We start from the raw sequence: 16726 nt of genomic DNA on the forward strand, positions 1-16726 counted from the left end.
ACAAAGTTTCTCTCTTATCAATAAATTCTAATGATAACCTTGACAAAAGTGAATTTCTACTTTTTTTACCCAGGTGTCTGCTCTGAGGACCGATATTTTGGTCTGATTATTCAGTAGCTCTTTGGTAAGTCTGTGAGCCCCAGGTTTGGAGTGAGCTTTGAAGGGAGTTTCTGAAAATGCTGGGAAGATGCTGGCCTGAGCCTCCTCAGGAGCCGAGGAGGATGATGGACCTGGAACAGCCTGGGATTGTTGTTTGGTGCCAGGAATACGGTGCTGCATTTCAGTAAGCAATTTTTTTTCATGTTCATATTAAACTCGGAGGAAGATCTAGGCTGGGAGGGACCTTTGTAGGTCTCTAATCCAATTGTCCACTAAAAGCTGAGCTAACTTGAAAGCTGCATTGGGGTGCTCTGGGTGTTCCCCAGCTGAGCTTTGAAGATCTCAAAGAATGGAGATGCCACCATGTGCCAGGGCTGTGTGTCTCCCGTGGGGGAGAACTTTCTCCTTGCGTCCAGTGGGCCTTCCCCTTGTTGCATCTTGTGCCTGTTACCTCTTGGTCTTCAACTGCGCACCTCTGAGAAGAGCCATCATACCCCTCACCACAGACCCATCCACCCTGCAGACCTGGGGTTGCTGGAGGGGTCTGCCCCTGTTAGAGCTCAGGTATTTGGGCAAACTCAAATATACTTATAAAGGCTGAAAATTCCAGATCTCCCAAAGTGTTTAGGTACCAAGGGCAAGAGTCAAAGCAGCATTTTTATCTCCTCAGATAGAATTTTGGGTGCAGTATAGGCACCTAAACAGATGAGAACAACCCTCAAATACTCTATGATTTTTGGTTAGTAGCTTTGAAACCTTAAAAAGATTCTGCCAGTCACGTGGCCGAGCTCTTCAACGCCATAGAGGGGCTTTGGCAGTGAAGCAAGCTTGCTGCTGGTATTGTAGTTGGTGGAAATGATGCTGGTCCTAACAGGCGTAGTGGTCCTTGACTTGAGGACCTACTGGCCACAGTGGCTGTTCAGCAAACAGGAGACCCGTGTCCTGGGCCTGCCTTCAGCTGGAGGGGGGTGAAACCCACCGCACACAAAACAACGCGTGTGAAGCAAGGTGGCGAAGTATTGCATCCTCAAACAGCCAGACTGGGAGGGCAACGAGGAGCAGGGAGAGGAGGGTTGAGCCTTCAACCGCAGCGCAGTGAGTCCCCGAACCTCTGCCTTGGGGTTTCCTCAACAGAAAGGTGTGCACGTGGCCCGGTGTGTGCAGACAGCGCTGGCCTGGCCTTGCGTGTGCTGCACCGGTGACTGGGGCATGCGCAGCCAGGCTCTCCCGCATTGCACGTGTTGGACGTGAACCACACCGTGAACAGGTATTTGTGCTAGAGCCGCTTATGGGGAACCGGTGGCGCTACTGTCCCAAGGGCTATGAGCCATCAGGAAACCTGACAAATGCTGTAAAATCTCAGTGCTCATCCAAAATTTCCAGGTGGGGGAAAAAAAGATGCATCCAGAAAAACCTGACGAGCTGTATGCTGCAGCTGGAAGCACTGTCGGGTACTGACATCACTCCCGGCAGCATCACAGAGGTTTCCCAGGCGACCGCATCGCGCTGCATCTCCTTCCTCCCACGCCCACCACCGAGAGCTGCCGCATTGCCATGGCAGCCCCGAAGGAAAATAGCCTCTTGCCTCCCAATCCTTACTATATCCCCGGGTAAGTTCTGAAGTTCATCCAAAATGTCTGTTCATTTCCAATGCAGATAGCTCCAGTTGGGATCACGTAGTATTTATGATTCGTGACACTTTGGTTTTTTTAAAGACACTACTAAATATTTTCTGTAACAGTGCATTGAAGGAGACAGGGCTCCAGGATAAGAAGCACCACCTTATAGCAGGGTATAATTAAAGACCACACCATAGCGCACTGAGGGTAGAGTCAAAATTGTTCTTTTTGCCCCCTTTTTTTCATTTGTGTTGAGCTGCCAAATGTTACCAGGGCTGCTGTGCAGGGTTTGGCTTCCAAACTGTCGTAACTTTTTGCATCAAGGATGTTTGAAGATCTCCTTTGAAAAATATTTGCATAGACATCATACGCTCTTGTCAAATTGGTTGGAGTGCAGTCCTGCCGCCAGATCTGAGCTCCTTGAAGTCGGTAATTCTGTGGATGTTGGTGGTCTAGTTGATACGTAGTTAGGGGTTTTTTTCCAAAGCTTTTTGCAACATCCTCCTCTAAAGGCTTGCAAAGAAGAAACCAAGCTGTCATGGGTAAGAGGTAATGAATTATTGGTTAAAAGGTAAGACATCAACAGCAGAAATAAGTGGATAGGCTTTGTGGTGAAGTAGAGAAGTTGTGCGTGGGGTCCCCTGGTGACCTGTGCTGGAAGACGTGGTCCATGACACATGTAAACGGGCTGGGAAGGGCTGGACGGCCACTGAGGGAAAACTCTTGGTCCAAAATCACTGGGATTAGTCCAGCCTGAGGGTAAATCCGCAGGGCATCAGGATGACCTCCCAGGGTGGAGGGGCTGGTGACAGCCCAGGCCGCAAACCTCAGCGCAGAGAAATCCAGCTGCATCCCGCACGGCCGCGGGTGCAGCACAGGTCCGGGCAGGAGACAGGCAGATCCCAAGCTGCAAATAAAGGGTGGAGCGTGCTTCCTTCCTTAACGATGCTCCTGTGGTGACGATCACATCGGTCCTTCCCATTAAAGCAGCGTGCAGGATTTTTCCATTACTGATCTCTGTATCTTCCAAACTTACATAAGCTCTGGGGTTGGGGCTTTTTAACATGCTTTTGCATTGCTGCGGTTGTCCGAACGATGTGATGTGTTATTCCGTGCGTGCTGTCACCCTGTCAAAGCTGTGCGCTGACAGCGGCTTGGGAAAGACAAGTAGCAGCAAGGAGGGAGCTGCGGCTGGGCTTGCACCTCCAGAAGCCTCAAACCCTTCCCTTGCTCGCTCCTGCCTGCAGACACCCCCCCCAGAAGCAGCTTCGAGCCCTAATACCGACACAGCAGCCAGGGCTGCTCCTCGCCGGGCTGGTGCTTCAGCCCCTGAAGGCAGGAGGGGGAGGAACCACGTTCTGCCACTGCTTTCGGCAGCGCCGTGCAGGCTTGTAGCGTCACCCCAAGCCCGAGAGGAAGCCCCCATGGGTGGTGAGGGTGCTGCTTTGGGTGGCTGAGCGCAAGGAGGAGCTGCCTGAAGGGCATTGTTGGAGCCTGGGTTCTGCTGCTGGCAGATGGTGCACCCTGTGCCGGGGTGCCGGCAGGAGGAAGAGGAAGGTGCTGCGTCGCAGCGTATCACCAGTTGTTCCATGTGCCGTACCCGGCCCTCCCGGTGAACCCGCATACACAACGAGGCCATCAAAACAGGTTGCTGCCACTCAGGTCGGGCAATGGTCACAGTCAGGGCTTTAATAAATGCCACCACAGTGCTCAAGAGCATTGAGAAGCCAAACCCAACGTAAGGGGTGGTTTGGGAAGGACTTGGCGCTCAGAGAAGGGGTAAATCCATGAATCCCAGGTACCGGGCACAGCCCTGCCCACCCTGTCCCAGCTCTGCGGAGCTGGTGAAGGGCGCGGAGCCGGGTGAGGATGGGCCCAGGGCCAAGGCTCTTCCCTGGCGATCCAGAAGGCAGAGCAGGTTTAGGTGACGCAGTCTGGGGAGTGGCGATCGAAGAGATAAGGCTGAGTAAGAGAAAAGTGAAATAGGGCTCAGCCTTGGGAAAGCAGGTTACTCGCTGCTCGCCAACGAGGTTTGAGATCAGCGGCTGCAGCGCTTCAGTGTGGACTGTGGAAACCGGGGATCTCTCTGGTTTCTTAATCAAAATACCAAGCAGGAGAAGGACAAACAGCCCTGCTGAGACCAGTCTCTTCCCCAAGCGCCACGGCTTTTATCAGCAGCACTTGTAATTCACTCTGTGGCAGATCCCTTTCCCATAAACCCAGACTGACTCGCCTGAGCTGTTTGGATTACCTCGCTTTCAATTGCTTATGAATTGAATCCTTTCTCAGCCCTACCATTATTTTGTTCATGATCAAAATCCCTCTGGCCTTCCTGTAATTATTCAGGCTACGCCATTTGTGCTCTTGCTCATCTTTATCGTCCTGGCGTAGCTTCCCCGTGTTGCAAGACTCATTGAAAATCAATGGGGACGAGCCACCGAGCTCCTCCGGCAGCTGCTGGTGAGAGATCCTGCATGCAAAGTGGGAAAACCTGCCAAGTGTAAATGCACAGCTCTGCTCGCTGTTGTTCAAAGTATTTGGAAGAGGAAGTACTTACTCATCATCTTATGATGCTCATGCATCATCCGGCTTTATCCCCAGATACGCAGCAGGCTCATTGATTGAATATTTCTGTCTGTACATTGCGACTAGCAGCTCTACCTTTCTTCTTCAGTGATGGAATAACATCACTATTAGGAAATTAGATACTGGGAACAGCTAAAGTTTCTGATCCGTACTGGTAGACTTGGGAGCGGAGCCAGAGCTCCAGCACCTGCCCTACCCTGAGCCACCAAAAAGTCAAACTGCCCGTCCCAGGCCCCGGGGAGCGGAGAAGCAGCGTGTCGCTACACACCCCGTGCAAAGGTCCCAAAAACATCGAGCGATGTTTGTCACTGGGGCTGAGCAGCCGCCTGCCCGCCCGCGCCTCTTCCATGGAATGCAGTGCCTGGGTGGGTTTGTGAGCGCAGTCCCGCTCCTCGCTACAAGGGTACGGAGCTGAGAGGTTTGGAGAGTACAAGCAAGCAATTTTTCTGATGTTTGAGTTTCAATAGTGACCAAGGGAGAATGAGAAATTCCCAGTAACTCACTGTGTTTTAGAGCAGAGGGAGGGATTGCAAAATTGAAAACTGAAGCATGTTTAACTGGAAATAATATTTTAACTGGGGAGCTGTCAATGTCAATGCTGTCAAAGAGCCCACAGCCTGTGCTGTGCTCCCACTGTAAGTTTTGCCATCTGCAGGTGTTGCTTCAGCCTCGCTCCCTGCCCTCGTCCTGTCTTCCTCAGTGAACCGAAGCACAAGCCTGTGCCTATACACACTTGTAAACCTGTGAGCCGGTTTTCATGCTCATGTGTAAAACCATGCATGTGCACGTACACCCGCCCAGCTTCATGCGTAACCACACGCATCATCTCTGTCTCCCCTTGCGCTGCTGCTCCAGCGGCATAAACGCATTCATGCTCGCAGGCACATCCCCGTGCAATCACCTTCCCTGCACTTGTGTTCTCCCAGCCACGTGCGCTCCTGGCCGTGGCCTTCCCAGTGTACAAACGCTCTAAAGGCGGTTATCCTACCCGTGCGCACCTTCCAATGCCGTCTTGGTGACTGCTCTTCTTTGGTTTCCCCCTCAGCTACGAGGGGTTTGTCCCTCAGTACAACTATCGGTTTGGAGAAACCTTTGGCAAAACCACGTACCGCCTGCTGACGGATCCTGGGGTTCGGAAGAGCCCTCGCCCCTTGCTGGCGCCGCTGCACAAGCAGAAGTTCATCGAAGACTTCAGTGGGACGAAGCCCGGTGTCCAGGGTTATCTCCCTGGGCGTCCAGGTGAGCAGACCCCGGATCTTGTCCCTTCACCAGAATGGGCTCTGCTTACGAGCACAGGGTCAATCACGAGCAGCAGGCTCTGTGCCCATCCTCTGTGCTCCTGGGGGGAAATGGGATATTTTCCATGGAGCAACCATTGCTCTGGTGTAGGAGCACGGACACCCGGAGAGCAGTACCGGTGTGGAGTTGGAGCACTTGGCCTCAGCTGATGAGCACGGGGCTTCTCACATTGGCGTCTGGTGGAGCGGAGAGGAGAATTTTAGTTCCCAGGTTGTCTTCAGTTAGATAAAGATAAATTATTTTATGGCATGTCGCTCGCTTACTGCCCCCCCCAGGGGGATGGGGGAGAGAATCGGAACGGTAAAAGTGAGAAAACTCGTGGGTTGAGATAAAGACAGTTTAATAGTTGAAATAACATAAAATAATAATAATAGTAATAAATAGTAATGAAAAGGAGAATAACAAAAAGAAAGAAATAAAACCCAAGAAAGATAAGTGATGCAAATGCAGTAACCAACCGATGCTCAGTCAGTCCCTGGGCAGTGACCCCCCCCCCGCCAGCCTCCCCCCCGGTTTTATTGCTGTGTGACATCATACGGTCTGGAATATCCCTTCCATCACTTGGGGTCGGCTGTCCCGGCTGTGTCCCCTCCCAACCTCTTGTGCACCCCCAGCCTACTCGCTGGCGGGGCGGTGTGGGGAGCAGCGAAGGCCTTGGTGCTGTGTGAGAGATAATACAGTAATCCCTGTGTTATCAACACTGTTTTCAGCACAAATCTGAAACCTGGCCCCATACTAGCTACTGTGAAGAAAATGAACTCCGTTCCAGTCAAACCCCAGGCTAAAATCCATCTCTCTGGAGAAGGTCGGCTCTGCCACCTCCGACCCTTTCCCGGCTGAGCTGCCGGTGCAGAGCTCGTTCAGCTCAGAGCTCTTTCCTGCAGCTTGGGGTTTATTTTGCACCTTGCTGCTCTTCCCTCAGCTCAGCAGAAGGGCTCGTGTGCCCTTCCCTTCCCACCTTCCCCACTTCTCCTAACGGGCCCCATCTCTCCATCAGACACTGAGATATGCTCGTGTAGATTCCCAACGCTGGGAATTTGCAGGAGTCTCCTACCAAGTCCCAGCCCTTCTGGGCAAAGTGCCTGCTCCCCGTTGAGCAGACCCAAATCAGGCCACAGCGGCAGTTGCACCATGATCCCGATCAGCCCCTCTCGGGGACGTGCCATCCTTTGGAGCCACATTTGCCATGTACCATATCACGTGTCTAAGCCGTAGCTGTTGTGGATGCCCTGTTCAGTGGGAGCGAGTCCTCTCCCGGCTGAACGCAGGGGTTATGTGCCTGAGCTGGATCTGGGTCTTCATTTTCCTGGGGATGGCCACACCAAAGTGATGCTTTCCCATTTCACACTGGGAATTCGTGCTGTGTAGCTTTTTGCAAACTTCTGGCATTTCTCTCTTCCTAGCTGTGTTTTCCAGGCTCCAGGTCTCCACTACACGGGTGGTGTTTACCAGCTTCATTCCTGGACATTTAAATTTGCATTTCCTTGGACTAAAATGTAGTTTGGATGGACCCAACTAACCAGTTGACCTAGTTGCGCTCTCTCATTATCCTGTCCTCATTCTTGTTCTCTCCTCACCAACCTTTACGTCACCCACCAACGTTTGCAGCTGGGAGCTCACGTTTGCTGCTCGTTGGTGAAATGCCGAAGGACGTGGGCACAGGGAGCACCTTGCTGTGCTGGTAACTCTTCATCGACAGCTCCTGCTGTCAGCGAGCGATCCCTTAAACGCTTCACTGCAAACTGTATTAGTAGTGCCCGGCATCCGTCTGGGTATTTTACATGCTGGAGATCAAAGAGCTCCCGGCAATGTTGGAACTGTGTGGTTGCCTTTAGCAAACTCAGTCTGAAGAATGTTCTCAAGGTCTGTTTTTGATGAAGCCTTGGTGATGGGCACTGAGTATTTTGCTGGTTTCTATCAGTTGAATCCCATGTCGTTTCCTTGCTGGAAGTGAGGTCAGGCTGTGTTGGTTGGGGATATCGGCCAGGGTTATGCTGGATCTCCAGGGGTGACCATGTTGGCATTGAGGCATTATGGCACAGGCCAAGCGTGCAGGCACCCTCTCCCCAGGAACCTGGACCAAAAACATATGGATATTCACTCAGATCAAACACACAGTGCTCTCCGGGCTTTTAATTTAGTGCCTTACTGTGCAAACTTTCTGAATCAATAAGTGGAAAACCCAGGGTCATAAAAAAGAGCTAATATGCATTTCTCAAGTACAAAACAACTTCATTTTTCCTTTTCCTTGGGTTTGTGGGCTAAAAAGAAAAGAGTAGATGCAATATTTTAATTAATAATGAGGGAAATAAATACTAAAGACAAACCAGCTTTAAAATTTACACATGGGATTGAAAAATCGCTTTCATCAAGGATTCATCTTAATTTATTGCTGGCCTGGACAATGCTTGATAATACAGTTATATAGAATATATACACTTTACAAAGTTTTATACAGTATATATACTTTATAATACAATTATAAGCAGGTTACAAACCTAAATGCCCATCAGAAGTCTTACACTCTTGCAGAAAGGGGTAAATTTTGCTCCATGCTCTTTGAGCCAGTTCCCTGGGACTCTCTGCAGATGAAGCCTTTGCTGGAAGATGATGTCTCGTCCGTGGGGCTTTGTGCTGGGATACAGATGTCCGTGAAACATGAGGAGGTTGGGGAAAGGCAGTAATGACCAGAGGGCTGAAAAAAAAATGACCTATGAGAACAAAAATGGAAGGAATTTGGTTTGTTTAAAAAAAGACAAGACTGACATAGTAACAGTTTTCCAATAAAGAAAAGGTTGTTGCGGGGTGTAAGAGCGATCGTCCTCCGTAACCACCGAGGAGGGAGAAATTGGCTTCAGTCCTGGCACAGAGCACGAGGAAGCACCCGGGCTGGAGGTGTCGTACGGGGCCGGGGCAGCCTGGGGAGCCACATCACAGGATATTTCTAAGGCAAAGTCAGACAGAAGTTGCCAAGCTTGGCTGTCTCTGCGGAGTCTCAAGCCGCAGGGCTCCGTCCCTGGTTCACAGTGGAGATAGTTAGCATACATTGCAAGTAAGATAGTTTTTTTTCCAGCCAGCGTTGCAGCAGACCCTTTCCCCGATAAGCAGCAATGAAGCAGTGCAAGGATTCCTCATTGGATGCAGGGGGGTGTCCGTGTTTGGGGTGTGCTGACGCAGCCACATGGAGAAAGGGATATGGGGTGGGTTTTTTCCCCCTTAATCTTTATAGCTTGGCTGATGATATTTTACATTTTAGGCATCGCTTAGAATAAATTTTAAGTTACCGAACTTACATTGTGCAGTTTTTCTGTGCAGGCCAGTTTATTGGATGGGGCTGATGGCACTTGCGGGATGCGTTCCCAGCCCGTGGGATGCTGTTGACCTGCAGGTTCCTTTCCTTCATTCCGGAGGAGCGTGTGGGGGGCTGCGGTCCAGCGCGATGGGAATCCCTCGTCCTTGTTGAGCCACTCCTTTCCCTTACCTCAGTGTCTGTCCCACAGGGTACTTTCCCTATGAGAAACCTGGGGCTGCAACAAGCTTTCCTGAACCAGCCCTTGGGCCAAAACTTCCCCCGCTGGGGCCAGGGCCAGCAGAGGAAGAGATGATGATGATGCACGCGGACCCCGTGCCCCGGCACTACCCCAGCGAGTACGTCCCAAGGACACGACTGCCACATGAGTACCCACGGAGGATTTCACACCATCCTGCCTCTGAGGGACAAGAGTGGCAATTGCCCGAGCTAACCCCAGCCTGTGGACAGGGAAAAAGGTGCGGACCCAGCCGGCTCAGCGGTGCCTTGGCTGGAAGCAAACCGGTAAGTGGTTTTGGGCGGAAGAGGCATGTGGTATGGGATGCTGCTGCAGAGGGATGGGCGTTTTGGGGACTGTGGGGTGTGGAAGGGCTCTCCTCGGTCCATGGGTGCGAAGAGGGAATTTCATACAGGTGTGGATGGCAAGAGCGAAGTTTAGAGGGTCGCGTAGAGAAATACCAAACTCACAGAAACGTTTCTAGTGGTCATTAATCCACCACATCTTCAGGAAACTGTTGTAATGATTAATTGCTCTTAATCAAAAAGATTTAACGTCTTATTTGGTTGAATTCTAGCTTCAAATCCTAGTCATTAGGTCTTGTGTTACACTGTGATATGCAACTGGGCTTGTGTTTCCTTCGTATCAACTGAGAGTCCTGCTGCTGTCCTCCTCCCGAGAACAGAGCAGTCCTGGCACTTTTGGTTACGTGCCGGGTTTGTGACCCCTTAACTGCTCCCACCTGAATTTCCCACCATCGTTATCCCTTGTTGAAACACAGGCATTGGGATTTGCCTATGGAGTTGGATGCTGTTTGGCACGGCACAGCCCTTATCACTTGGGACCAACGTGTTTGAGCCCCTTATTTCTTCCGGAGCCGGAGACAGCGTTTGTCACGTTCCAGCCAGCCGGGACTCTGCAAATCCCCTGAAGGCAGAGATTAGAGATTTGATGTATCGAGTCAAAAGCTGGCTTGGACATAAATCCCAAGAAGGGGCATTCCTGCTCCTTGCTCTGAGAAACAGATTTGCGAAGGAGCTCAGCGCCCAAAGCTCCCCTTGTTCTCCCTGGGGGTTTTGCAAATCCTCTGCCTACAGAGAGCTTGTCTAGTAATTTGACTTTACCAGAAGTTCTTGGAGTAGCTCTTAGTGTAAAGCTGGGAAGAAATGGAAATGGCAGTTGCCATTCACAGGTTCTGGCAGTGATTTAAGCAATGCGGCCAAAAGAGGAAGTAGGTTTTACTGGAGTTGAGTTTATTTCTGCTTTTATTTTGAGCCCGTAAAAACTGAAGGTGTGACTCTGCCAGGAGCGGCTGAAACCGCAGATGTGGAGCAAGACAATCGGTTACCAAAACTGGATGTACCAAATGCGATCCAACAGAAAGTCATTCCAGGTAAAAAAGAGGGAGGTCATGCGCAGCACGAGTCCACCTCAGAAGAAATCCTGTCACCCTTCTCCCCTGGGGAAACCTCAGAGACGTTGGCCGGTCGCTCGTTCGAACACTTTGCGATGGAAAATGCCCCTGCTCCTCTCCATGTAGGGGTATTTCCTTGGGATGCTGCCACCCCCGTGGATCTCACGCTGAGGGACACGTGCCCACGGGCAGGTGGAAGGGATGCAGGAGCCACCTCAGTTCCCAAAGCTGCGGGGCCAGGCTAGAAAATGCTCCAGAGAGTACGGGGAGATGGGTCATGGGCTCTGCACCAACTCCAGCAGCTTGATGAGTATCTGTTCCCGCTGAGGTTGTTACTGCTCTCCTAGAAATAAGATGCTTTTCTGAATCATCAAATCACCAGGCAGTGGTGTAGTGTACCATCATCAATGTATAAAACTCTGTCTTACAAGAAGTTACACTCTGTAACTTCTCCCCTTGCACTGGAAGAGTGTTCCTCTGCGAGCAGCAGAACTACGAAGGCCGATGCGCTGGACTCCCCCCTAAAGGGTAGGATGCCAGCGGGAGGGATACTGCGCTCTGTGGCGGACCACAGAGAATACGGGGGTACCATGTCAAGGTATTTCGGACTCAGTGAAAGAGCATCGATGTTTTAGGATGCAGAAAACAAATTTTGCTCTCTCCGAAGCACCGCTTTGGGAAGAGGGAGTTCCGGCTGCTTTTGGGTTGTACCTCTCTCTCTATTCTATGTAGTTTTAGACTTTATGTAGTTTCTGTCCTATAATTAGTGAAAAATTGTTGGATGGACAGCGCAAATGAGAAAGAAAGATTGGACAGCCTGTTGTTAGCCCCCGAATGTGTATTAAACTGAGAGAGAACATGACAGAGCTGTTGGCTTAAAGACTGTAAGAAAATGAAATATTTCTTCCGTACCTCATGGAAACCAACAAAGATCAATTCAACCCAATGAGTTTTCCTTGAGAATCATAAAAAAGGTTCTCTCAGAAAAGATACTTCACATCTAAGAGTTAATTTTACAATTTAAATGGATGAATTTTTCCTTCCTGTGCTCTGCCAAGGTTTTATATTTATCCCAGCCTCTTCCACTTCCAGACTGGTTGATCCTTACACGATATGTATGTTCTCTCTTGTCCTCATCCAAAGGGTACACTGGATTCATCCCCCGCCTCACCTGGATTAATGGTGTGAACTACATCCAGGGTGTGAAGGAAGCCATGAACGAATTTGACCGACATCAGGTAGATTATATCCACAAATCTCATTTCAAGAATATAATGTTGGTATTGATTCATCTGCAACACCAAAAGCGGTTTCATTTACAGTAATAGTATTAGAACCGGGGTCATAAGTACAAGCAAAATAAAATGCTATTAGGTAACATGTTGAAAAAATCATGAGCAATTAAATTCTGTAACTTGTTTCCTTGGGACATTAAGGGAGGATAAATGAGTTCATAAAAGGATTAAGCAAATCAATTGAGGGTTGGTTCAAGGGTGGCTATTAAAAATGTTGCTCTGAGTGCAGAAGCGCAGGATGCAACCATCTGCGCTTCCCTTACGCAATGTATCTTCTCTACCTGGATGGCAGTGCTGGATGGCTTCCTGGGCTGCTTGGGTGGATACTTCTCCCTTTTAACTGGTTGTAAGGCTTTTTCCTTTAACATAATTTGTCTTAAAGGGATCTAAATCTTCTTTCTCCTTCTTTTGGGAAGGATGCAGAAATATCCCTGCTGAAAAACTATTTTGTCCCCTTGCTCTAAGACCTCCCCTACAATGCCGTGTAATCCTCCTGCACGGGGCAATGAGATCCCTCCCACGGTAGTTAAGAGTGTGCAAAGCTACACCTTTCTTCCTGCTACCGGGATGGAGGGAGATCCCGGGGATGCAGCAGCCTCACCGGCCCAGTGCCCCCGAGGGCTGATCAGCTCCGTGAAAGCGGGTTACAACGTTTTCCAGCCCTTTCTGGTCACTGGGATTCCGTGCGGTGCCTTCGTCCCAGAGCGTACGGGTCTGATGGAGAAAGACCCCGGGACTGAGGATCCCCAGCTCCGAGGAACTCGGCTGGGAAGAAATGACTCGGCAGGGACAGCAGCAGAGCTGACAGCGCTCCTCGCAGTTCTATGCTTTGGCTGAAACATATTTCCCTGTGCCGCCTTCCTTATCCTTTCCTTCTGCCGTTAATAGGAATTGAAATGAAGCAAACAGAACAAAAGCCAGGCATTATCAAAACTAAATGTGCTCTTTGCAAAGCCTTTCTGCCCCTGATTTCTTACTGCCATGCAGTAAATCGGCGAGGGAGGTGTTTCTCCACCGCGGGATTCGGCAGAACCCGGGCTCGCAGGGGTTAGCTGCAGCACGCCAGGCACTGAAGGGCTATAAGCATGCTAAAAAAAAAAAAAAACAAGCGTACCACATTTCTAAGATGGCTTCTGACTTCAAGCCACTAATCTTCTGCCCTAAATCTCTGTTGCCCTGGGTTACATACTGGGATGTGCCGTGGATCATTGCTTACTGCCTGCATCAGGCAAAATAACGCAATCCTCTCCCTTCAGTGCTGCGCTCCAGGAATTGCAGCGATCGCTCCATCATCAGGCACAAAAGGGTTCGATGGCCCCACGGTTTGCTCGGCTCCATGAACCCGGTCCCTTCACCACGGAGCAGGGTGTGCGCCGAGGAGGGCGGCGCAGTTTTAGTGACACCTTTAGGGGTTTTGCCGCTGCAGTGGCGCAGAGCTGCAATATCCCTCCTCCAGCGCAGCCCCTTATCTGGGCCTGACCTCGGAGCGCAGGGACAGAGCCGGGAGATGATTTACACTCTCCCTTCAGTTAACGCTCCCTAAGCCTTCCTGTTCCGCCTAGCCTGGGAATTACTGGCTAATCACTGTCGGTGGGACTCGTGGGAAAACAAAACCACTTGAAGGGGTCAAACCAAAACACAGATGTGCAGAGTCATAGCGCAGGAGCAGCCGCGGCACGGACCCAGCTCCAGCAGACACTGCTGGCTCACAGTGCATCAAGTGTAGGAGCACGAGGCGTTTGGGACTTGCGGATGATGCCTGAAGGTGATGAACGCAGTCCAGTCCGTAGAGATCCTGGTGATGACGCCTCGGCTGGGAGCTGCTCTGTGTACCTCGGGGTACGAGCTAGCAGAGGCAGCGCTGCTGCCACGAGAAAAACTTAGAGTGGAAAAAGGGGAAGATGCAATGTAGCTCCTAATTAAAAGAAAACAGAACTGGGAAGAGATGTGCTGTACATTAGCTTAACTATTTTCTCTAATATGGAGTCAAAGCACACGACCTGGGTAACAACAATATGGTTTAAAATTAACCGTACTGTGGTGTTGGGGTTTTTTTGTTTGTTTGTTTTCCAGTTTTTGCTGAGAAACCCAGCTTGCAGCTTTGGCAAGAGATTTCCCCAAACATACTGGCCTAACAGAATTTACACCAGTGCTGGACTGATACCTTCCTACACGGGCTTCGTACCAGGTAAGTTTATCAGCTGAGTGAAAATGAAAGTCACTAATACTAATTACTGTCATTAAGTAGTGCTGTTCCTAGCTGTAGTGTGGTAGTCGTGAACAATTACTGAAATGTTCCACATGGGTAGTAGATTTTCTTCCAGCCTGTGCCAAGGTGCTGGAGCTGTGCCATCCCCTGCCTTTCTGCAGGAACAGAAAAGGAGCAGCCCATGGTCCTCGCTGCCAGCCGGGACTTGTGCAGAACGTTCCTCTGGTCTCCAGCCACCAACCCCCTGCTAAAGCAGAGGAGGATTGGTAACAGCGCACCGGTTACATGGGTGCGTTACCGTTTCTTTGTCAGGAAAGTGATTCTGTTCTAAAAAGCTTAAAGGCTGATAAAAAGCGAAAGGTAGATGATAAAAGCGGGTGAGAAAGCACAAAAAAAGCCGTGAAAGGGTATTAGCCATCAAGACAGGTGGTGGCTACCCCGTAGTGCCTGCCTGATCCTTGTCAGATAATGGCATTGCTTGAAGAAAGAGGTCTAAAGAAAGTACTTTTGTGTGCGTTAAGGGGAAGCTCTGCTCATGCAGAGCGTTAAGGTATCAGGCTAAAATTTCAACAAATCAGCAATTAATATTGCTACCTCTGGCCACAGCAAAGTCAAGAGCCCACAGATCAGTAAAATGGGAAATCATGGAGATAGATAAGCTAGAAACAAACAAATAGCTTGTACTTAATGCAATAGAGGAGGAAAATGGTAGAAGCCACAAAATATGGCAGAAATGAAAGCAAAGAGTGGGAAAATATCTTGGCAGTGTTGGACTGTAGCTGGTATCGAGACTGTATCTGTTGAGCTCCAAGGGGAGACGGTTGAGGCAGTGAATGTGGCTCTAACAAGACTTGTACCAGGGGTGGGGGAAAGCCATGCAGAAAAAGCAATGGTTAACACACGGCCAGACAGCAGGAGCTTGAGGGATGGCCTAGGGGAAAGGGTGGAACCATCTTACAGGCTGATGGAGAAAGGTGAGGCCGGATGGGCCTTCTGATGAAGAGAAATAGGTTCGTTTCGGCCTCTGTCACCACACTGCTGCTCGGGGAGAGGACAAGCGCAGCAGCTGCCGCCCCCAGCACAGGACACTCACCTGTGCCCTTCCTTGGTGCGGCAGCTCTGGGGCGTCTCACAGCAAAGCCCTGACTGCGCCGGGTGCCCGTTTCCTCCGGGAGGGCTTTGGCTGTCCCCCGCCAGCTCAAGCCCCCCCAAGAAAGGCTGTAGGCTGTTACGAACCTAAGGGTAAACTGGACTCTGGTGTTAATACTTACCCAGGTGTTTTGTCCTCGCTCCACAAGCCTGCAGAAAGCAGGGGGAGAGCAGCCGGGAGAGCTCTTCAGGGGAGGGTGACTAACGTCGTTCTCCCCAAAAGGGTGCTGGGGGGGGGAAACATCACCATCCTGCCCTCGGTGATGGGCAAGCTAGGGAACACACCAGCTTCAGCGTAATGAAAAGAAGGAAGAAAAACCCCACCCCTAAAATCAAGGAGAAAAATCAACTGCTTAAAGCGTTACCTCAAGCTTTAAAAAGCTGTTGCCATCTTTTCACCTACAGAAGTATTCTCTGGTGCAGGTTTGAGACCGGCCCCGTTTCTGTAGACGGCCTGATTGCCCCTGCCCCACAGGCCACCACAGCCCGTGCACTTCTAGCTACTCCAACCAGTTCAACTCTGGAAGGAGAAACTGACTTTTAAGACAAAAACTTAACAGAAGATCAGATTAAGAACACTGAATAGAATTTCTTCAGCAGGAAAGCAGCCTGTTATCTCCTGTCCAGCTATGCAGAGTGACAGGTTTGTCATTTCAGGTAGCACTGAACATAGTAACTTTTTCCACAGTAAAAATCTGCTTTGCTGATGTGGGGTTTTCATGAGACAAAACCGTGTCATGCGGTAGCAGGTGTTGAGCTCGCTTCAAGAGCAGAGGCTGCAGTAACACCTGCTTGATTTAGCTTTAAAACCCCTACACACCAATTTTAAAGAAGTGACTCCAGCAAGGCTGCATACATGGGAGCGCTTCAGTGTCACTTGTCCCAGCTGTCCCCAACGCTCTTGTGACAGGCCACAGCTCCCTGCTGGGGTCAGACGGCCGGGTAGCTGTGGAGGGTCAGCCCCACTCACCTTCTGCCACCCACCTACCTCTATCAGAGAGGCAACTTGCCCACACCATTTTGTTGCCCAGGCAGCTGGGGTAAGCTGTAGCTTATGGCTGCCTGCACTTGACCCTACACTTCCATTACAGTCAGGATAGCTGCCCAGCTCCCCCCCCTCCCCGAGAGCAAAGCCTGTAACAGGAGTCCCTATGCAGGTACCTAAATTTAGACACAGCTTGGAGCAGAATTCCATCCTCCTTGTGAAGTGTATCCCCTCCACCAGTATCCTTGATTATAAAGGAATACCAGCGAATTCGATTCCCACACCACCAGGAGCAAGTAGGACCGCCACTGCATCCAGTGACACAAGCAACAGGCATCCACCTCGTCACAAGGCAGGGCGAGAAGCGTGGTTGCCTTGGGCGAGGTGGCAGGGCTCACGCCATGTCCGTATTTTTCCTTTCCAGACCTCCGCCACACCTACGCGCTTACTTTTGGAAACGGCACCCGAAAAGCTTACCAAAAGGAACAAAGGAGACGAGCTTGTGCACTGTGAAAAATGCTTTAATGGTGCCTGTACAGCATTT

The 16726-nt window shown here is 50.5% G+C and overlaps 1 protein-coding gene across 1 annotated transcript; it reads left to right on the forward strand.

Annotated features, from left to right (window-relative positions):
• Positions 1–1653: 1653 nt before the first annotated feature.
• CIMIP2A (ciliary microtubule inner protein 2A) lies at positions 1654–16708 on the forward strand. The gene is made up of 7 exons (XM_059828851.1): positions 1654–1709; positions 5350–5543; positions 9104–9417; positions 10406–10523; positions 11688–11782; positions 13913–14027; positions 16607–16708. Exons 1-7 carry the CDS (start codon positions 1654–1656, stop codon positions 16693–16695), a joined length of 981 nt encoding a protein of 326 aa, XP_059684834.1. The 3' UTR covers positions 16696–16708.
• Positions 16709–16726: the final 18 nt, after the last annotated feature.

This window comes from Gavia stellata, chromosome 24, assembly GCF_030936135.1.
Source record: "Gavia stellata isolate bGavSte3 chromosome 24, bGavSte3.hap2, whole genome shotgun sequence".
NCBI lineage: Eukaryota > Metazoa > Chordata > Aves > Gaviiformes > Gaviidae > Gavia > Gavia stellata.

Bases quoted from the DNA above. Each gene is read 5' to 3' on its own strand.
- CIMIP2A (XM_059828851.1), top strand. From the start codon at position 1,654: ATGGCAGCCCCGAAGGAAAATAGCCTCTTGCCTCCCAATCCTTACTAT. The intron at 10,524-11,687 runs GTAAAAAAGAGG...CCTCATCCAAAG, and splicing joins CCAACAGAAAGTCATTCCAG to GGTACACTGGATTCATCCCC. The intron at 11,783-13,912 runs GTAGATTATATC...TTTGTTTTCCAG, and splicing joins ACGAATTTGACCGACATCAG to TTTTTGCTGAGAAACCCAGC.